This window comes from Arachis hypogaea, chromosome 16 (genome assembly GCF_003086295.3).
Source record: "Arachis hypogaea cultivar Tifrunner chromosome 16, arahy.Tifrunner.gnm2.J5K5, whole genome shotgun sequence".
NCBI lineage: Eukaryota > Viridiplantae > Streptophyta > Magnoliopsida > Fabales > Fabaceae > Arachis > Arachis hypogaea.
The window spans coordinates 8,251,447-8,274,584 of NC_092051.1; the positions used below are offsets into that span (position 1 = coordinate 8,251,447).

The 23,138-nt window shown below is 36.0% G+C and overlaps 2 protein-coding genes and 1 long non-coding RNA gene across 3 annotated transcripts; 1 reads left to right on the forward strand and 2 right to left on the reverse strand.

Moving 5' to 3' along the window:
* Nucleotides 1–1,465: 1,465 nt before the first annotated feature.
* Nucleotides 1,466–4,255, reverse strand: LOC112758381 (uncharacterized). Its single transcript, XM_025807046.3, has 3 exons — nucleotides 3,164–4,255; nucleotides 2,065–3,093; nucleotides 1,466–1,968 (listed from the first exon to the last, which is right to left on the reverse strand). The coding sequence occupies exons 1-3, from the start codon at nucleotides 3,866–3,868 to the stop codon at nucleotides 1,705–1,707; spliced, it is 1,998 nt and encodes a 665-aa protein (XP_025662831.1). The 5' UTR covers nucleotides 3,869–4,255; the 3' UTR covers nucleotides 1,466–1,704.
* LOC112758382 (uncharacterized) lies at nucleotides 3,831–4,975 on the forward strand. The gene is made up of 5 exons (XR_011873772.1): nucleotides 3,831–3,969; nucleotides 4,062–4,168; nucleotides 4,314–4,509; nucleotides 4,597–4,770; nucleotides 4,853–4,975. It is a non-coding gene; the product is annotated as an uncharacterized lncRNA (long non-coding RNA).
* A 2,737-nt stretch (nucleotides 4,976–7,712) lies between these two features.
* On the reverse strand, nucleotides 7,713–10,154 carry LOC112756491 (xylan glycosyltransferase MUCI21). The gene is made up of 3 exons (XM_025805095.3): nucleotides 9,675–10,154; nucleotides 9,500–9,565; nucleotides 7,713–9,256 (listed from the first exon to the last, which is right to left on the reverse strand). Exons 1-3 carry the CDS (start codon nucleotides 9,898–9,900, stop codon nucleotides 7,920–7,922), a joined length of 1,629 nt encoding a protein of 542 aa, XP_025660880.1. The 5' UTR covers nucleotides 9,901–10,154; the 3' UTR covers nucleotides 7,713–7,919.
* Nucleotides 10,155–23,138: the final 12,984 nt, after the last annotated feature.

The window sequence follows — 23,138 nt, forward strand, 5'->3', positions numbered from 1 at the left end:
ATGATATATTTTATATGATATGATATGATGATCACGCTTTGCTTAATCACTGGACTAGTCGCAACTAATAATAATATTAGGAAAAGTATGAGTACGAGGAGCTAATGGAATATTTATACAACGTGTACAATGAAAGTTTAGAGAGTATTAGAGATATAATCATTAGTGTTACCTTTTCCCATCATCTGAAGTTTTTGGGATGAGTGGTATCATGCATGGTATTAGAGTGCTAGATTCACAAGGTCAAGAGTTCGAGCCTTGGTAACTCAATAGTCCATTGTCTTCCTAGCGGGATCCATAATATTAATAATAATTCAACGACAACGACAACATTTTCCTTTAAAAATTCATAGACACCCTAAATCTCCGTTATTATTCTCTGCATGAAACATTGCAGAAGAAGAAAATGGAGAATTGCTTTAGAAGTAGGGTTCATGATTTCAACATGGCTTCAAGAAAAGCTGAAGAAGCAGGTTAGTTTGTTCGATCACATTGTTTCTTTTGATTTTGTGTTCCAACTTTGCTGCTTCTCTTCGTAATGAAAACATGGTAACGATTTTAGTTTAAATTATCTCCTCACCACAATTGATTCTACAAAAGAAAGAAGTAGCGTACCTCATTGTTGCACTTCCACTCCTCCATTATCAGATGCTTCATTAGTGCCTGAAAGTTCAAAGGTACCTTTCCGTGGAATATTAATTTAGAAAATTTAGAATAATTGCCTAATGTAGTATTTACAAAAAAATTTGCAATATTTATATTTGTATATGTTAATACGTTAATGTGCTCATCCTAATATTGTTTTTGATCGACATTTACATCATTAATACTGTGATACTATTACCAATTCAATATAAAATGTCTTAAACTTGGATTCTGATGCTTCCATTGTGCATCTCACAGTGTAATAGAGGTTGCACCAGAAAGTGCATTTGCAATCAGAAGCATCTCTTAGCAATGCAAGAAAAAGAACTTCAGGTAGACATTTGTAAATCTTTAACTGATGCATCATTTGTGTTCTAACTGGGAATTTTAATTATTGTCGAGTTAAGGTAGAAACAATTTAATAGATTACACCGGCATTACTACCTTGCCATTCTAACATACATTAAATACTACAGAAGATTTAGTGGTTTTCTGAATTCACTGTGATGATGCTTGTAACATCCTGTGTTTTTTCAGGATCTCAAGGCTTTTAAAGTTGAAAATCAAGAATGATTTTGAATACATGCAATCACATGTTCAGAGTTTTTTTAATGAACTCGGTATGAATATCCATGAACTTTACAACTTCAAATAGTTGGTTTTCTTTCATTGTTCTGATTGGTTGTAAAAGGATTCCCTTGTTTATGAATTCAGGGAGTCAAGTAGAGGATATGGCAACTAAAACTGGTGGATATAACAGAGTAGTAGAAGAGAATAGGAAATTATTTAACACTAGCAATAGCTACGAGATCCGATCAGAGGCATACAAATCACTACAAATTGGTGATGAATAAGAAGGAATATATTCATACATCAACAAACAAAATTACGAGGATAATATTTCACAAAGAGAGTTCTAGCATCAACAAACAAAGTTCCAACATCCAATTTAAAAAAGAAAACAAGGTAATTCCTAAAGCTTGTTTAGTTTTTCTCTATGGTAATGTTACTGTGGTGTCTCCTGCAAGCTCATGTTCTCCAATGCCAAATTTAGTCCCTCTAAGGTTGCATACTTGCATTGGCCACAAGATTTCCATCCTTAATCTTGACAGGGCTAACCTCAGAGAGAAGGTCCAAGCATGGTGGTTGAGATACCTCTTGAAGCAGGGAGTGAGACTTACAATACCCTAAAAGAAATTGTTCGGTGACATCACTAGGATCCGTTTCATCATGGCAGGCTTTTATCTTGTCCTCAAGATATCGAGCTGTCCAGAATTGATCCTCACCTAAAAGCCCAAATGTCGACCGAACATAAGCTGAAGCCTGCAGCATCTCAATCAAACAATTTAATAAATAAAGATTGACATCAATCAATTGTACTAAAGAAAAGATCAACTGAAAAGGTAGATGATTACATACAGGATATCCAGGTAATGATGATCCATCAGATTGGGAATGAGGAAACTTCAATTTCATCTTGGAAATCTTATTTCCTATCATAGTGGTGTATGGTTCTGACAAGTCAATCGTGCCAGATGCCTTCTTAGACTCAAACCTCAGTAGAGAGAACCAATTTGAAGCATCATTTAAGGCGCCCATGGCAAGGCGTTGGCCTTGGATGGTGGCGACATCGCAGGAGAGAGCAATGCGGGTGCAGAGGGCTACCAGGTTGAAGAGAACAGAGGCCTTCTCCAAATGGATGTTATGCTGATAAGAGTCCTGTTGCGGGCTGATGGCATTGAACCAAACAAAGATAGGTGGGTTGGGTGAGGCATTCATAGGGAAGAAAGGCTCAATCATGCAAAGGCATTTGAAATAACGGATGAGGCAGTCACGGTGGAAGGGTAGAGAAAGGTCATCACGCAGCATCTCATTGCGCAATTTGTGTAGCATTTTGAGAAGGCCTTCTACTTTCTTTGCCACGCTCTCAGAGTATTTGAGGACAAAGTAATTGCGCAGGGACTCATAGAGATTCAAGGGCTCACTCTTCTTCAAAGGAAGGTATGCAAGAACATCTGAAAACTGCCGAGATACCAAAGATGAGAGGATTGCGGAATTTGTTGGATAAGGAGGAGGCATGTCCCATGGGTTAGCCACCAGCTTTCCATCCTTGACAATCTTGAAAGGATTGAACTCGGAGAGGAGGAGGTCAAGGTATATTTGTTGTAGGTTGGGTTTCCTGCAAATCCCTCTCACTAATATCTCAGTCACACATTCTGCATCACAAGAATTGACCGATGAGTATACTTCAGCTAGCAAGGATTTGTGTAGGGTGAATGATTGCCTCACAAGAAGAGGCTCCGTCAACTCTGCCTCAAGGAATTTCACCTTCTGGTCAATGTGAGTTTTCCAGGTTGGGCCTTGGTCAAAAGGGTAGTTATATTTCCATTCAGCCACACTAAAAACTCTAAGTATCACATAACTTGCTCTAAAATAAAGCTCACGAACCTACATCATCATCATCATCATCATCATCAGAATGAAAAAATAAATGTAAAATTAAAGAGTGAAGACTGACCGAGATAAACAATCGGGCACATCCGTATTGTCGGAGAGCGTAACTGGCGTCCTTGTTCTTGAGTTGTAGCTGTAATTCGAGTTCGGAAGCCTGAGCGGAGAAGAGGTAGTGCAGAAGCTCCGCGAAGGGGAGAGTCAAATCGAGGGTGGCGGAGACCACGTCCTTGGCAAAAACTTTCCAGAGTTGGAAGAAGAAATTGGCGGCAACCTTGAAGGATTCCATTGCAAGGTGACGGCCAAGGTCGGAAGTACGGTCGCAATCGGCAGCAATCTGGCTGTAGATGGCTCCAAGGTTGAAGAGAACAGCGGCCTTCTCCAATTGGATGGCGTTGCGCTCTGAGGAGACCCCATCCTGATGCTCAGGGTTGGAGGCGTCGTACCAGACAAAGATGATGGGGTCGGCATCGGCATCGGCGTCGGAGGAGAGAGAGGAGAAGAGTGGCTCAACCATGCAAAGACATTTGAAGTAGTGGATGAGGCAGTCACGTTGCATGGGAAGGGAGAGGTCCCCTCTACGCTCCACCATGTCCATGCGGCATTTATTTAGGGTTTCGAGAACGCTTTCAACTTTTTGTGCATCGCTCTCCGAGTATTTTGAGGCTACCAACTTACGTAATGGCAGGTACAGCTCCACCGGATCAGTCTTCTTCAGTGGGATTGACAGCATAGTTTCCAGGTTCAACAACTCCCCATCATCGTTGCTCATGGCTGCGTCGAATGAGGATTAGGAATCACAGAATTGGAATTGGAATTGCAAATTCCCCTCTCTTCAGTTTAATCGGGTTTTTGGTCCAAAGGCTGGCTAAAGTAGAGTTCCACATGCTGATTACAGAAATTTTTGTTCCCCTTCCCTCTCTTTTACATCATTTTATTGAAATTTATTCTAACTTTGTACACAGATGAGGTTTTTAAGGACACTCAGCCGTTAATTAGATCCGTGATGGATGGATATAATGTTTGTATTTTCGCATATGGTCAAACTGGATCTGGGAAGACATACACCATGGTAAGATAAAAGAAGTATGATACACATTGCATTGGTTCTTCCATATATCAATTAACGCGGACACAGACCAATGAAATAACAAGCAATGTCTGAAACCAAATATATATCCATCTAATATTTTTTTGTTTCTTTTTTCTTTTGGCAGAGTGGTCCATCAGGTGGAACCTCTAAGGATATGGGGATCAATTATCTTGCTCTTAAGGATTTGTTTCGAATGTCTAATGACAGGAAAGACATTGTGACATATGACATTTATGTTCAAATGGTCCAGATTTACAATGAACAAGTTAGAGACCTACTTGCTGAGGACAAAACAGATAATAAATTAGAGATTAGGAGCTGTAATGATGATAAATTGAGTCTTCCTGATGTCTATTATTATGGCTACTCTATAAAAAAAAGTGTCAATCTTTGAATGTGAATTGCAGGAACCAACAACAGAATTGGTTGAAGTAAAGTCTCCAATCAAGGGTGCTAGCCATGCAAATGATGTAAGATCATCGGTTACAGCTGTAGAAAGGACACAGAGGAGGCAATCACTAACTGGAATTCATGGATCCGGGCCGAATTGCAGATCTTCGCTTGGAGGGAAGCCGTACCATGTAAGTTAAAACCTATAGAGCTGCCATTTTTCTATTAATATGTTTTGCAATTTCATCATTCCAAGTACAAGGTTATGTTTAGATGAGGAGAGAAATGCTAGAACACCTCCTCCGGCAGCGGCAAAGACCTCAAAACGGTAGGAACTAGGAAGACTTCAAAAGCCAAATATCAATGCTGGGGTGTTTGCTTTGACTCAAAGAAACACCAACAGCTCCAAGCCTCCAATTTAGTGGATTTTGTTTTTTCTCTTCAGTTCATCAAATTTGGTGTTTAGAAATATTTTTGTAATTAAGAAACTAGGATCATGAAAAACACATACAAATTTTTGGAAAAGAAAAAGAAAAAAATAAATAAATACAGCTTTTGTTATGTTCTCATGTAATTATACATAGGGAATGGATCCTCTTGATTGCTTAAAAAAAATTGAGAGTGTAAAGTGTAATCTCTAACCCTTAATTGCTTTCTCTTTTATATTTATTTTTGGTCACACTTCTAAAATTAATGATAAAAGATCACACTTTACTCTCTCAATTATTAAAAAAAATGGAGAGGATCTATTTTCTTATACGTATCACCCTTTTTATGTTTTTTGTATATATATTTTTGTATTAAATGTGATTAACAAAAAATAAAATATAAGATGATCATACAAAAAAAATTACACAAAAAATAATATAAATATTAATTCTCATATAAAAAAAATACTCACGGTCAACTTACTTTTTATACAGTTGAGTTATAATAATCCAGTTACTCCAATCTGATATATCTATCTGTGTTAACTTTTATTATAAATTAGATATTTTTGTAGATTTTATATTTCACTTCACTTTCTCAATCAATAGTAAAATTCAACACATAACATTTTACAATGAGGTAAAAATTTAGGTAAAATATTTTACAAAAATGTTATTTGTACACTAAAATTAGTCACCAATATATTTGTATATAAATACATGTGTGATTTAATTTATTTTAAATATGTATTTATATTCAACATATATTTTATATTTATGATTAATTTTAATGTACACGTAATATAATAAAAAATTTTAATATAGGTGAAATACCTATATGTAAACATGTTGCCTTTTACAACTTGTGAAAAGAAAATCCATGCTAACACCTAACGAGAAGTCCTTTAAACTCATTTCATAGATATTCATTAAACTCTTCCATTTGTCAGTCATTTTTTAACAAAACTTTCAAATATATAATTAGAATATAACATTTCTTAACATTTTTTTTAGCCTATTGTTTTCGTTGTTCAGTCTTTTGTTGTCTACTTAGCGAAGTCGTAATTATTTTAAATAAGAGTAGTGCTATGGAGCCAATGGCCTAAGTATACAATGTGTACAATAGGTTAAATTTTTTGTTTATGAATAAAATGAACATCACCTATACTATCCAGAATAACCATCCGGATACCAGGATAATAAACATCTCATGTTATAAAAAGTTAATTTTGGGTTCACGACCTTTCGGATCTGGAACTCTTATACCATGTCCTGAAACCACTCATCCCAAAAACATAACTTGACAGGACAATGTAACACTAATAATCATATCTCTAATACTTTCTAAACTTTCGTTGTACACATTGTACGCTTAAGTCATTGGCTCCCTATACTTTCTCTTTAAATAATTAATAACCAACAATATTAGTACATTACACCAATTTCTCTTTCAAATAGAAACTAAACTAATTTGTGTAAAATTTTCACGGGAGAGAATCAATTTTGAAAGGTACTGTTTGTTCTGACGAATTGGCACAAAGGTTGTGTTGGTTGAGACAATACATGCAGTGTGGTTGATGGATGGTTCATAAACCATTAATCATAACCGTTAGTGGTCCCCATTGAATCTGTACTTGCTTCACTTCAATACTTCAATGTCTTCCCCATACTCGCATAAGAGATGCAATCATGGAGTTTATTCACATGCACTACACAACCCTCGAGGTTAACGTTCCCCACACTACTCTTACACTAGAATTGCCACAATCCTCTCTATCATTATTCCAATAATAAAGTTGCTTCTATTTAGATCTTTTATTTATATACAATCATTATTTACGGTAAAAACTCAGGTGCAGTTCGACTTCACCTAAAATTGATAGCTGAGAGATGTTAGATAAAAATTTAGTCAAATCAGTTAAATCATTTAACGGCTCTCAGATATCAACTTCAACAAACCTTGACAAATACAATTAATTTTGGTGTGATCCACCAAAATAAAACTTGGGTGATTTATAGCTGAGAACTACAACCATTTTCATTTCATCAAATTTAGATCTATAACTAAGAACTACATCCTTTTCCATCTCATAATAACGAAATGTTATTACACTAAAAATAAATAAGATAAAAGCAATAATAATTTTTATAAAGAACAATAGAACATGCAGGGGTCAGTTCTCAAGTCACATTGTAACATGTGTTGTTACCAAAAAAATTAGACCCACAGCAACATGGATGTCATTCCCCAATTAATTACCTCACACCTCAATGATGCAACCTCAAGTTCATTCCAGAAGTTTTATATATTTATATGTAAAATCAAGGGATTAAATTTTACAGAAAATAAATAAATAAGTAAAGAACCTGCTATGGGACTTTTCAATCTATACCTAACCATTGGTTGGGCAAACTGCACAAACTACTTCAACCTCTCCATAGAATTTAAGCAAATTGTAGGGTTATGAGTTTAATTGTTGTACACCAAATTATGTACCAACTTAAAAAGTGTTGAACAGTTTAGTCAAATATTTGTGTAAGATACTAAAACTCGTTAATACATTCAAGTTTTGAGTTTAATTTTGATGCACAGATAGTGTTTCGTGCATTCATGCGATTAATGTGAAAAATAGTTATTTTTACTATGTGGCGTTATGTAATTAGATGCATGTGTAAAACTACTTTACGATGACAATGTATCAAAATTAAATTCACAAATTAAATCCTTAATTTATTCACACCAAAAAGGAAAGTTGTTGCTCTTATACTTACACATTCTGTAATTCATTTTTAAGTATTTTGCTGTACACAACATGCTCAATACTAAAAAAAAATGTAATCTTTCTTTCCTCCCACATATCAAAGAATGAACATAGAGAAGTAAAATGAAACAAAAGAACAAAATGAAAATTTTACTCTGTGCTGTGATTTGATTTGGAGACTATGTACTCATAAGCATGCTGCAACCTTTTTCTGAATCTTCTGAGATCCAACACAACATTTTGGCTATCAAGATAGATCTTCTTTGTGAATTCCCAACCTTTCTTTGTGATGCTTTGGGGGTCCCTTAGAACAGGATCATTCTTATCATACTTCTCATACAAAGAGCTCTCTCTAATCTGAATTTCATAGCCAATGTACTTCAAACCAAGTTTTCTTGCAGGTTCACCATAATATGTTTCTGCAGCCCAAGTTGTGCCAAGAAGAACAACTTGAATGAACACTGAGCCAGGCCTCAAGAACAAGAAATGTGTCATTGCTGCGCCGTGGACGCCGATCATCACATCACTTGCATTCAGTGACTTATAAATCTTGGCCAATTCTGTTGTTCTGTCTGGCTTCAAGACTTCGACTTCAAAGCCAATTTCCTCAGCCATTTTAACCATAGAATTTTCATTTGTTATGGCTCTTGATTTGTCTCTAGAGAGAATAACCAACTTGGGTTTCTTCAATGGATTCTCTTGTACTTTTTGCTTAATTATATACTCTTGTTTCTGTGGAGATTCTGATTCTGGTTCTGATTCTGATGATGGGGATGAAGACATTTGTTTTCTTAACTTTTCTTGGGCTTCCCTTTCTTCATCTTGAATCAATCCATGAATCCGCGGCCAATAGGCCTTATCAAGAAGGTTTCTAAAGTCAACAATGCTCTTGTTCCTTTGCATCAAAGCCGAATCCACCGTGAGCTCATCGTGGATTCTAAGGCCAACAATGGCTTCAGGGAAGCAATGAGTTCTGTTGTCTCCTCTAAAATCGATGGCCGGATAATCCGAAAGGTGAGAAAGAATGTCTCCATACTTGGTGATCCACCAATTGTGATATTCAAGGATCACAAACACAACCTTCTTGTTGAAATGCTGGGAGGTAATGTACAAAGGAATGATTCCATCGTTGAATTCGTGGTACACATTGCCGGTATAGCCCCCATTCGAGAAGAACACGGCCGGGACATCATGTTTGACATCACAACCATGGCCTGAATTACCAAAATTCACTCTCTTTGAGATGAGGTTTAGCTCATCAATGGTCTCCATTACACTCTTCTCCCATTTTCGAGTATAAGGCCTAATCCTTTCGTGCTGAAGTATCCAATCCCCTTTGCCTTCTTCAGCTCCAACATTCCTTGAAACATTGTTGATGATTCCTGAGTTGTAGAGGAAGATTGAAGAGGAAGGAGAGTGTGTTCTAATGTCCCCTTTCATCAAACATATATCAGACCTATAACCAGTTCTATCACAGCATATAGTTCCTGCATAAATGAAAACACCAAATTAAACTTTAACTGTTCATCATCATGTTTGATAACAATCACAAAAATTTGTGCGGTTAAAACACATAAAAATCATTACTTTCCCAGGTTATAAAATGCATAAAGCTATGATATCAAACCCCTTTTCATTTATAGTCATGCAATATGTTTCTAAAAAGAAAGAAAAAAAACATGGAAACTGAAAATTGAAAAAGAAGAAAAGGGGGTAATAAGAAGAATTACCGCTTGAAACTGAAGAGCACACAGAATCATTTACAACAAGAGCATCATTTTCAGTTGCAGGAGAGTCTGAAAACCAAAGCAAACCAAAAGAACAACATAAAAGATGTCAAAAACGAAGTCCCACGTTGTAATAAGAAAGCACAAGTGTATGAGAGTGAAAAGAGGAGTTGCTTACAGAGGAGAGAGAAGGTGAAAGAAGGGGGAAGGAAGAGTGGTGCAAGGACATAGCAGCAAGAGAGGAAAGTGATGAGGAAGAGGAAAGAGAGCAACTTGGGCCTTGTTCTCTTGTAGTAAGAAGAGGTTGAACAATCCATGAGAAGGTTCTGTTGTGATTCTTCATCTTTTGTGATAATGGGGTCTGAAGCTTTTCTGGGTTGATGGTACCTGTGGTAGTGAACCATGTCTTTGTTCTGAGAATTGAATCAAAGGAGGGAGGGAAGAAGAGAAAGCTTCAAAAACAGAGATGGCTCTGCTTTTTGTTGTGAGAGTTTCTTTTTGTTGATGGAAATGAATAAGAAGAAGAAGAAGAAGAAGAAGGAAGAGAAATCAAAGGAAAGAATAGGAGAAAGCGTGGAATGAAGGCTCCTTCGAAGGTGGCAAAGAAAATGACTCTGATGTTTCATTTGCTTCGGGAAGGCGAAAGCTAGTGCACTCCAGACAAAGTAGGGAGTGCAGCACTCTTTAAAAGTTAACCTATTATCAAAAGTGATCAGGTAAATTAAATTTATTTATTATTGTTATTTTTTTTTGTCATGGGTTGAACAAACAAACCGACACTAACAAAAAAAACTAATTGGCTCGTTTAACACAGGACTATCTTTACACCAGAAAAGTACTCAGAAAAAATTAATCGAATTCTTCCACTATTGTTCTGTCTAGGCACAGATTTTGACGCTCTTGAACCCACCCCATTTCACCTCTACCATAAATTGACCTTCAAAGCCCGAAAAATTGCTGCCATAGAAAAGAAAGACGTTGTCTATCGCCGCTGCTGGTTGGCTAACTCCAAACGTAAAATTGATTCTGTAGAAGAACCTGGTCTCCATGAAGGCGCCATGATTCTCAGATGACGACGCAGTCAAAGCAAATACATGACAGTTACAACAAGTCCATTATTTTTTATTTCAAATTATCCTCAACGTGTACGTAATAGAATGAAAAATTAAAATACAATTATATTTAAACAATTATTTGTATTTTTTTTATTAATTTATTCAAAAAATAATTAAATTTTGAAGCTAATTGGTATAAAATATTACAGATATAAAACTAAAAAAAAATTATTTGTATAAGAATGAGTCTAATAAATAATTATTCTATTTAATATATAATTAAGAGTATTTCTTTCTTTGTCAACGAGTTATAGTTCAAATGACATAGTCTCTATATTCACCTAAGAGTTGGTAAAAAAAAAAGAATACTTCTTTTTTTATTAACTTTTTTGAACATTAATTATTTATTTTACATACAATATAAAAATAAATGAATATAATATTTATTGAGTAGACGCAGTTACGTAAAATTTTTTTATTGTCATAGTATTTGAACCAAAGAAAAAAAAGTATTATTTTTAGAAAAATTAATAATATATTTTTAATAATATTCTTAATACAAAATAATAAATTTTAAATATTTTTTAAATAATATATATTAACTAAAATGATATAATTATTTCAAATAATATATTATAAATATAGTAAAATGACATATTTCAATAAAAAAATTGTTAATAAAAAATTATATGAATTTTTGTTTCACACAAAATAAAATTATTATATGTTTGTTTGCTTTTTACGTTGTATATATATTTTTTCAATTAAATTAATATAATACAAAATCTTTTATCATTTTATTCATATTTAATGTTTTAATTTTGTTTCTCACAAAATAAAATTATATATATATATATAACACAAAATTTTTTATTATTGTGTTTATATTTAATATTATAATTTTATTTCACATAAAACAAAATTTATTTAAATTTTAATATTATATACATAATATATATGTAACACAAAATTTTTTATCATTGTGTTTATATTTAATATTATAATTTTATTTCACACAAAACAAAATTTAGTTAAATTTTAATATTATATACATAATATATATTTAATATTATTTTTTTAAGATTCTAATATATCTTTTTTTTCTAGATTTAGTATATGAATTTTCAACTTATTTTTATGTATTATTTATTTTAATTATAAAGTCCAATAACTTTTTTTTTGTGTACAGACATATTGTTTTTAATATTTATATACTATTTTTTTATTTTGAACTTCAGTCCAATATTTGAGACTTACAAAAAAAATCTAAAACTTGAAAAAAATGATTAACCTGATTAACAGGCTTAAATCCAGACCATTCAAATAAAATATAATAAATGAAGAGTTCAGATTTAATGAATTCACAAGGTGTGCAGCACTCCATACTTAGCAAGGAGCGTTTAAGGATGAGCCCTTCGGGAACTCAAACTCTGTTTATGTTCATGCTTTTTTTTTTCTTTTCTTTTCTTTTTCTTCAAATGATGATTAATAAATTTATATATATATTTCTGTTTATGTGCATGCTTTTTTTCTGTTTTTATTTAAACTTTGAAAAATATATGTGGTAACGTTGAAGATATAATTTAAATGACGTAATTTTTCTATATTCATTTAAGAAGTTGCGGATTTGAGTCTCTCTATTTGATTATATAGCATTGTTCTTATTATTATTATGATATTATTGGATTTTGGTATGATTTTATTTTTAATATACAAATTTGTTTTACTTGCCTTTAAATTTTATTAGTATTTAATATACTAGATACTTATTTTATAATGTGAAAAAAAAATCACATCTAAAGTTTTTTTCCAAATTCTATAAGTGGTAGAATATATAATATCTTATAGAAATAATATTTAGTATTTTTATTTTAAGGAAGAGTTTGTATTTATATGAAATCATCCATAACTTATGAGTAATTACGTATTTTTATATTTATTTATCGGTGAAGTTATAGATATAGTATAAAATATTTTTATAAATTTTTTCAAATATATTATTTAAAAAATTATTCAAATACATAAATTAATTATATAATTATGTAAAACTCAAATACATCAAAATTAACAACTGTGTATTAAGTAAATAATAAACGTTAGGCTTTTTTTTTATCAAACATATTTGCTTATTAAAAATAACAATTATAAACACACTACCTTTGTTCAAAAAAAAAAGAAAGAAGAAGAAGAAAAAGCTGCTTAAGGCTTAATTAGCTAATTTTGTTATGGTGATGAATTAGATTAGATTAGTTACTAATTGGGGGAAGAGAGAGTCAAGTTGGGCAACGGGCACGTCAATGTTACGCGCAGGAATCTGGTTGGCGCTGCCTCTTACGCGCACTGTTTTCTCACTCTGTCACGTAGTTATGTTTATGGATAGGGAATTATTCAAATCAAAATATTTTTATATAAAAATAAAAATTTAATTAACACATATCTTAAGAATATATAATAAATTTAAGAAAAGTCTGGAGGGTTAGTAAAGAAAAATGAGTCATTAGATGAAATCTCAGACTCATCTCACACCATTAAAATTATTATTGATGGCTATTTGATGGTTACAAATCACAAAAGTTGTTGGTCCCTAACATTTTTCATAAATTTATTAAGTCACTAAAAAAAATTTATTATTAATAAAAAAATTAAATATTTTTATTTAATAAATTTAAAATAAAAATATTAAAAATTTAAATTTTTTTATATTTTTAATAAAAAAATTTTAAATATTTTAAATTAAACAGTTGAATTAAATTATTTAATAGTTTAATTATTATTTTATAAATAATATTTTTATGTATATTGTAGATTAAGAATAATTTCTATTATAGGATAAGTTTAGATAAAATATATTTTTAGAGTATATATTAATATTATAAATTAAAATTTTTATATGAATTTATGTGTTTATTAAAATAAAAGAAAATTAAACCAATCTCAAATATTTTAAAGATATAGTCGGATTTATTATATATGCACTCATATATTTATTCATATTAAGGTAATAGTTAAAATTTTCAAATAAGTAAATATATTTAATTAAAATTATTTAACATGCATATATTTATATTTTAATTATTATTTTCACATAAATATAAATTTAAGTTGTCATATTATTACTTTACGCGTCTTTTGTGGCGTGAAAAAGGCTGTATTCCTGTCATTATTTTTGATATTCTTTTCTTCCAAATTGAACTTAGTCATCGCCACCATGATTATCTTCAGAATTAATTCTTCTTCATATATATTTATTTAGAAAAAATTCAAACTCCAACACGTATATTATTAATTTAATGATCCAAATATATGACGATCATTTGACTAAACTGATTAACAACAACCATCAATGGTCGTCAATAATCTACTTCAATTCCAACACTCAATCTTCTATTTCTTATCATGAATGGGACTGTTATTTATTTTTAATTACTCTATTTTCATTTAAATTCATGAAACTCCGATCCTTTATAAATATCATAGTCTCTCATATATTCTATACCCTTCTAATTTGTTTATATCGTTTGAGTATTTATAGGTATGACAGGTACACCAAAGGGGTTTTGGCCTAACATAGTTACGTCTACATTGACCTGTAAATATTATGTTATTGTTAAATTTGACTCAAATAATTAATAAAAAAAATTATATTAATAATTATTAATAGATTAATTTTATTTATATGTTAAAATAAAATATTATATTAATTATTAAAAATTAAATTAAAATTTGACAAATTAAAAAATACTTTACCCGACATAGGTATCGAACTACCGATTAACGTTATTTTTATAATACGAGTCCGCGTCATTTTATATTATGACATAGACATTGATATACACTAGCGTTTGTTTTGAGGTATTGAGATGGAGAATAGAAGACTGTGATTCAGTATTGGTCCGCCATAATAAATCCAATATCATAAATCGATTTTACTATTCATAACTCGACATTATTCATATCATTCCTCAGAAAATCAGCGTTACAGTTCGGCATTACAGTCATTAAATCGGCATTGCAGCCACTAATCGACAATCAATATCATTTATTGATAAATGACGTTACAGATCAACTCAATGGACTGCTTCACAAATGTGAAACGTCCAACCTGACATTTAGCCTTATTATTGCTCTTTAAATACAGATAATAAAACAGGAACATAACGGATTTATACACTATCACCTATAAAAAGGTATGATCTTCCATTTTAAGGATGGATTGAATTCTCAATACTAACTTAAGCTTCGGAGTGCCTTTGCAGGTACACTCCCCCCCTGTTTCTTGCTCAAAGCTCTACGCGATTGGACACTCTCTTGGAGTGGAGCTCGGATTACCATAAGGCCTGAAGGTCGGCACCAAAAGCAATAGCTCGGCGTCGACTCCCAGAGACTGAGCACTCCCCCCAGGTATCCATACAAGAACAATTGTCGCCCACCGTGGGGCCGAAAATATAAACCTCTCTCTCTCTATATTATCGGCCTCGAGGTTCCCGTTTTGAAGTCATGACTGAACAACCTCCACCTTTGCCATCCGAATTGCTCCGGATGGTGACCGAGTTGCGGCAAGTCGTGGCTGAGGAGAACCAAAGAATGGCAAATCAAATCGCCAACTTGAATAACACTCGAACCGAAAACAATGACCGACAAGAACGGACAGAAGAAGCCGAGCAGCAGTCGGGGCCAACACATGTCCCAGACACTGCTCGACAGGAAGGGGAGCAGCCCGAACATAATGAGGACACTCAGAAAAACGTCGACAATGACGATCAGGAAAGCTCCCCTGGACCATTCACGGCGGAGGTGATGAACTTCGTGCTGCCTCGAAGGTTCACCCTGCCGACCACCCTAACTCCCTATGATGGGTTAGGTGATCCGAAGAAATACATCAAAAAGTTCACCTCCATAATGATAGTAAACGGTGCATCTGATAAAGTTTTATGTCGTTGTTTTTCATCTTATTTAGACGGTCCTGCACTTGATTGGTTTTGTTCTTTGCCTGTAGGTTCCATTTCTCGATTCCGAGACATATCAAAACCCTTTGAGGAGCACTGTGCTGGATCTGCCATCTACCTTCACGACTCCGATTACCTGAACACAGTCAAGCAAGGCCAGCACGAAAGCCTCAAGGACTACATGACGCGCTTCACAAAGATAGCCATAAGCATACCCGACCTCCACCCCGAGGTAGAACTACACGCCATAAAAAGTGGATTAAGACCAGGAAAGTTCCAGGAAACTATTGTTGTGGCCAAACCAAAAACTATGGCCGAATTCCGTGAAAAAGCTAAAGGACAAATTGATATCGAAGAGCTTCGACAAGCTCGGAAAATAGAAAAGCCTCACTATAAAGATGACGACAAGCCACGGGACAGCAAGAAGAATTTCAAACCGATCCCACGATATGAGACCTACACCAAATTCAACACCAAGCACGATGACATCATCAAGGAGATCTTGAATTCAAAGTTAATCAAGCCACCACGAAAAGCTGGCAATTACCCAGATTCAAAAGGCACTGATCGATCAAAGTACTGCTCTTTCCACCAGAAGCATGGACACAATACCGATGACTGCGTCATCGCCAAAGACCTGTTGGAGCGATTAGCTCGGCAAGGTCATCTGGACAAATTCATCAGCGGCCACATGCAGCGGTGAGCACCTCTTCCAGGAGGCCAAAGCTCAGCTACACAACATAACCGAGATAGAGACCGACCGAACAATAACCATCCTGAACTACCAACACGTACAATTAACTGTATTTCTGGAGGTTTTGCAGGTGGAGGAGCCACAAGTTCGGCACGGAAAAGATCTTACCGAGCTATCCTTTCCATCAACGCCGATCAAAGTCAACAGCAGCCGCCACCTACATCTCCACAGATAACATTCCATACAGCCGATCATGACAACAGCGTAGCAAATCTGGATGATCCCGTCGTAATCTCCTTACAGCTCGGTGATCTCCTAATTAAAAAGGTGTTGCTCGACCCAGGCAGCAGCGCCGACGTTCTCTTTTACTCGACTTTCCAGAAAATGAAACTAAGCGATAACATCATCCGACCTTCCATTGGTGATTTGGTAGGATTCTCAGGTGAGCGAGTCCCGGTTATGGGCTCAGTGTGGTTACAAACCACACTCGGTAAGTTTCCTTCGTCAAAAACTTCAGACATTCAATACTTAGTCGTTGATTGCTTCAGTCCCTATAATATTATACTTGGCCGACCTTTCTTAAATAAGTTCGGCGCTATAGTATCTACAATTCATCTTTGTGTTAAGTTCCCTTTGCAGGATAACACAATTGCAACCATTCATAGTGATGCCCGAGAAGCCAGGGAATGCTACAACAATAGTCTCAAAAGACCTCACCGTAACACAAATGCCCAGGTCCACAATATCGGCAACACGAACAACCAAGACATGCTAGCCGACCTTGATCCTAGAGCAGGAACACTGGAAAGGCCGACTCCAACAGAAGACCTAGATAAAATCTACTTCACAGAAAACACAGATAAGTTCACATACGTCGGCTCAACATTATCTTCAGACGAAAAATCTTCATTCCGAACATTCTTACAACAAAATGCCGACCTATTCGCGTGGACCCCAGCTGATATGCCAGGCATCGATCCATCCATCATATCACACAAGTTAGCACTAGATCCATCTATCCGACCTGTGGCACAAAAAAGAGAAATCTCGGGCACGACCGAAAGCAAGCTTCCCTAGAAGAAACCAAGAAGCTCATCAACGCGGCCTTCATCCGAGAAATCAGATTCACAACATGGCTGGCAAACGTCGTCATGGTTAAAAAACATAACGGTAAATGGCGCATGTGTGTTGATTTCACCGATCTCAACAAAGCATGCCCCAAAGATTCATACCCTTTACCCTCTGTTGATTGTTTAGTTGATAATGCCTCTGGATTTGAAAAACTCAGCTTCATGGATGCCTATTCTGGTTATCATCAGATCCAAATGCACCCATCTGACCAAAATAAAACAGCCTTTATTACTGAATATGGAAACTATTGTTATAAAGTCATGCCATTTGGCCTTAAGAATGCAGGTGCGACATATCAGCGTCTGATGGACAAAGTTTTCGCCAAACAACTCGGCAGGAACATCGAAGTCTACGTGGACGATATGGTCGCCAAGACAAAGATCGGCAGTAATCACCTTGAGGACCTCACAGAAATTTTCGGACAGCTAAGAAAATACAATATGCGGTTAAATCCCGAAAAGTGCGCATTTGGGGTTCAAAGTGGTAAATTCCTTGGCTTCATGCTTACTAGCCGAGGTATCGAGGCAAATCCTGAAAAATGCCGAGCTATTTTAGACATGACAAGCCCACAAACCATCAAAAAAGTCCAGCGGTTAACAGGGAGACTTGCTGCACTTTCTAGATTCTTACCTTGCCTAGCTTCTAAATCTTCATGTTTTTTCCAATCTTTAAAAACAAAAAAAAAGCTTTCCAATGGACTAATGAATGTGAACAAGCATTTACAACTTTAAAAGAAACTCTTTCAAAACCATCAATTTTACACACACTCCTACAAGGGGAGCCATTATTCTTATATCTGTCTGTCACTAACTGGGCTATAAGCTCTGCTCTTGTTGCAGAAAGGGAGAAGAAACAGTTCCCAATCTATTTCACAAGCAAGACCTTACAGAACGCCGAGCTTCGTTATCCGAGCATTGAGAAGCTGGCACTCGCACTTGTCTTCTCAGCCAGAAGACTCCGACCATACTTTCAGAGCCATGAAATCCATGTTAGAACAGATCAACCTTTGCGACAAGTGCTGCAGAAGCCTGAACTAGCTGGCCGACTAGTAAAATGGTCGGTAGAACTATCGGAATTTGATATCAAGTACGAAGGCCGAGCATCCATCAAATCACAGTTTCTGGACGACTTTATCGCCGAGTTCTCAGTACCAAATATAACTGAAGATTACATCGAATGGTCTTTATACGTCGACGGATCTTCCAACCCACACGGGTGTGGCGCAGGTATTATACTTGATGATGGCCACGGTAATGTCATCGAACATTCCCTCAACTTCTCATTTAAAGCAAGCAACAATCAAAGTGAGTATGAAGCATTAATTGCCGGCCTTAGACTCGCGGCCGACCTTAACATCACCGAACTTAAGGTATATTGCGACTCCTTACTTGTCGTCCAACAGGTAAACAATCTATACCAAGTAAAGGACCCTTTGCTCTCTAAATACCTGGGTGTCGTACACAATTTCCTTTCGAAATTCTCCAAATACGAAATACAGCACATACCAAGGGAGAGTAATGGCCAAGCTGACATTCTGTCTAAACTCGCCAGCACTCAACCAAATGGATCCTCACTTTATCAATCAACACTACTTAAGCCGAGCATTGAACTAACACATGTCTTAAGTGTAACACAGGAAGAAGATTGGAGATCCCCATACATACAGTATCTCCAGACAGGGGTCTTGCCAGGCGACGCTGAAAATGCTCGACATTTCCGCCGACAAGCCTCCTTTTTTACAATATATAATAATTGCCTATATAGACGGGGATTCTCCCGTCCATTACTAAAATGTCTTTGCAGAATAGAAGCCGAGCTTGCACTTGCTGAGGCACATGAAGAGATCTGTGGTACACACCTCGGAGCCCGAAGTCTGTATTCGAAAATCCTCAGAGCTGGATTATATTGGCCGACAATACGACAAGATTGTCAGGCAAAAGTCAAAAGCTGTAACAACTGCCAAAAACACAGTCCGATTACACATCTCCCAGCCGAACTCCTACACTGTTCCGAGGTTAGTTGGCCGTTCAACCAATGGGGCATAGATATCATCGGACCCTTTCCAACAGCAGCAGGTCAGGTAAAATTCCTCGTGGTAGCAATTGATTATTTTTCTAAATGGATAGAGGAACAGCCTCTAGCCAAGATTACATCACAACAAATGCTTTCCTTTGTTTGGAAAAATATTATTTGTCGATTCGGCATTCCTCGGCACATTATCACAGATAATGGTCGCCAGTTTGCCGATCAGAAATTTATATCTTTCTTGCAGAACTTGAAAATCAGACACCACTTCTCATCAGTAGAGCACCCACAAACAAATGGGTTAGCTGAAGCCGCAAATAAAGTAATATTACATGCTCTAAGAAAAAAACTGGATGATGCAAAAAGCCTCTGGGCTGAGCTTATCCCAGAAATCCTATGGGGGTACAATACAACAATTCACTCAACCACAAAGGAGACACCTTTCCGCTTGGTCTACGGCTCAGACGCAATGATACCTGTGGAGATCTCCCAATCCTCACTACGCACAGAATTGGCCGACGAAACTACACAAGACATAGTCCGTCAAACCGAACTTGATTTCATTGAAGAACTCAGATCGTCCACAGCAATCAAACACTTAGCCATGCAACAGCACATTTCCCGAAGATATAACCAACGACTTCAACCAAGGTCTTTCCAAGTCCACGACCTTGTGCTCCGAAAAACAGAACAAGCTAGGAAACCACCAGCACATGGCAAACTAGCAGCTAATTGGGAGGGCCCTTACCGCGTCACAGAAGTAATCGGCAATGGAGCTTATCGGCTACAAACACTAGAGGGTAAAGATCTCCCTAGCACTTGGAATGTATATTTCTTAAAGTTATATTACAGTTAATACCAGGGACAGGCTAGTACTCTTTTTCCTACTACCAAGATTTTTCCCACAAGGGTTTTGCTTGGAGAGGTTTTAACGAGGCTAGCCTACCTGGGCCTTTAAATTCAAAGGTCTTACATTAATAAAATCCCTTATCCAGTCAATATTTTTTGCATTTTATACTTTTCAATTTGTCAAAATTCAAACAACCGATCTTAATCGGAATCCGATCATTTAATCAGACAACAATCCGATCTTACTCGAAATCAGATTATTTCATCAGACAACAATTCAATCTAACTTGGAATCCGATCATTTAATCAGACAACATCTCCGATCTAACTCGGAATCCGATCATTTAATCAGACAACAATCCGATCTAACTCGGAATCCGATCATTTAATCAGACAACATCCCGATCTAACTCGGAATCCTATCATCAGACAACAATCCGATCTTACTCGGAATCCAATAATTAAATCAGACAACATTCCGATGTAACTCGGAATCTGACCATTCAACCAAACACGTATCCGACTTATCTAAGAATCCGACCAAATTCAATCAAATACCCGATCATAGTCAGATTCACAACATTATGGTATCTCAATTCACAGCCATTGCCAAATGACCATAACAGTTATTATCATGCCTATGAATCGACATCCCAAAATCGCCCTACTCACCTTTTTTTTTTAAGGCAATTCACCATTACAACAAATTTTAACCACAAAAATCTGGTCTCAACCAGATAAAAACCAACTTATCATACATCAATAACATTATATTATCATAATAGGCAAACAGAAATAACCAAGTTTTTCCTCTACCAGAAAAGTAGCAACATATAAGCTACAAAAGCCAACTAAAAATGTCTACACATTGACAAGTCAAAAGCTCAACTCAGGAGCAAAACAAGTCTACAAACAAGAAACAAATTACACATTCTCATCTCCTTGCTCCGCAGCACCATCATCCTCAACCAAGACACCATCCTGTACTATTTTGCCCGGATCCATTGCCGATAAATCAACCTCGGGAGCCAGAAACCTCGCCTGAAGAACAGCCCTCTCAAAACCTTCAAGGAAGGAATCCAGAATCTCTCCTTGCTTATTCTTCTCCAACTCCTTCATCTGGGCAGTAACCTCAATCATACGGGTGCTCAAAGAAGATAAGTCAGCTTCTTTCTTCTTTAAATCTTCCACATCCTTGGCATAGCTCTCCTTCACCTCTTTCAAATGTTTTTCAACCTCAAATAACTTCACCTCAAGTTCAGAAACCTTAGCAACTTTTACAGCCAACTCTTCCTTCAAACTCGGATCCTCCCTCTTTTCAACCATCTTCCGATGAATCTTCTCACGACTGCACCCCAAACTCGCCAGTCGCAAACCCACCACCTGAAGATCAAAGATTAACACATTACTTTTCCTAAAACAAACACACAAATAACACTTTTTACCTCAAAAACAAAAATTACCTGCATATATTGATCAATTGCCACGTCCCCCACCTCTTCCGCCAAACTAACATCAGACGGGGTCTGGCATACCTCATCCACAGTAATCATGAAAGGATGATATTTCCCCCAGAGCGACGACCCCTCACTCCGCTCAATAAAACCATGCAACTTTTTCTGGTTTTCACAAAACCTATGAAGCTCTTCCATCGGAACATCATCCTTCTCATCACCAGAAACATCGGACAAATCCACCACATCACCTTTTCTCTTCTTAGCAATAACTTTCCTCCTGCCCCGCCTTGGTTGATCAACCTCGCCAACACCAACCTTCTCTGCCTTGGATGAGGATACCTCTTTATCCAAACCCTTGCTCTTCACCCGAGACATCAAACTCGCGGCAGATACACCTGGGTACTTCCCACCTGAAAAACACGGAAAACAGAAAATGGTCAAAAACCTCAGACATAATACAACATCCACAATTAAAAATCTTACCCAAATACTCCAAAACAGTAGCCTTATTTTCCTCCCATTGCAGCAGGTCATAAACAGAAATCAATTCTTGCCGATCAACAAACTCGGTCAAAAACTCAATCATGCACTCATCCTTCGGACTTATAGATTCATGACCTAAAATGTTCTGAGGCTCTGAACACCACCAGAGAGGAAATCTTTCCCCCAAATACTCATCAACATAAAACGGAAAGTCATCTTCGCAGCTACTTACCTTAAGGTACATTTCCTTAAAATTCTTAAAAGATGATTTGTATAGCTTGAACACAGCAAAACCGGGAGAACTGTTCAAATTTACCCAACCACCCTTCCAAACTCCCTTCGCCTGGAATAATGAGAAGAACAGCTCCACTGACGGATTTTCCTCCAAAAATTCCATCAGAACCTCAAACGCCCGAAGGAAAGCCCAACCATTGGGGTGAAGTTATGAAGGCGCACAGTTTAACTGCCTCAGAACTTTACACTCAAAATCACTGAAAAGGATTCTCACCCTCAGTTCTTCCAAAACAGAGCTATACATAAAAAATGCTCAAAACCCTCCCCTCTATGAAAAACCCTATCATCCACAGTACAGGGTAACAGTTCCAATCGAACCCCAGAATTAGCCCTAACAACCTTCAACTTATCTATCTGATTCACAGCACCAACATCCAGAAACAAAGAGACACGATCCATTACATCATCATTCACCCAGTCATAAGACCAATCTATCTTCCCTTTCGTTTCTTTCTCATAACCCATTGAAAAATCAAAAGTAGAAAAGGAGAAGAAGAGGCAACGGTTACGCAGAAAAACCAAAAATAACCAAGAGTAACTCACCTCTTTTACTCATTGTTTGGATGATAACACTTGAGGAAAATAAAACAGCAAGCATGCAACCCTTCAGAATTCCCAAAACTTTAAATTCACCCACTTTAAACCCAAAATTTCCCTTCCCATCAAATCAGTCGTGTCAAAACCAATAAACCCACCTTGGAAACAAGC

What these genes read in the sequence shown, in the direction of transcription:
- LOC112758381 (XM_025807046.3), bottom strand. Translation starts at nt 3,868, where the DNA reads ATGAGCAACGATGATGGGGAGTTGTTGAACCTGGAAACTATGCTGTCA. An exon ending in GTGCCCGATTGTTTATCTCG is followed by an intron (nt 3,094 to 3,163) that starts GTCAGTCTTCAC and finishes ATGATGATGTAG; the next exon opens with GTTCGTGAGCTTTATTTTAG. An exon ending in CATCATTACCTGGATATCCT is followed by an intron (nt 1,969 to 2,064) that starts GTATGTAATCAT and finishes GAGATGCTGCAG; the next exon opens with GCTTCAGCTTATGTTCGGTC.
- LOC112756491 (XM_025805095.3), bottom strand. Translation starts at nt 9,900, where the DNA reads ATGGTTCACTACCACAGGTACCATCAACCCAGAAAAGCTTCAGACCCC. An exon ending in TTTCACCTTCTCTCTCCTCT is followed by an intron (nt 9,566 to 9,674) that starts GTAAGCAACTCC and finishes TTTGGTTTTCAG; the next exon opens with ACTCTCCTGCAACTGAAAAT. An exon ending in GTGCTCTTCAGTTTCAAGCG is followed by an intron (nt 9,257 to 9,499) that starts GTAATTCTTCTT and finishes TCATTTATGCAG; the next exon opens with GAACTATATGCTGTGATAGA.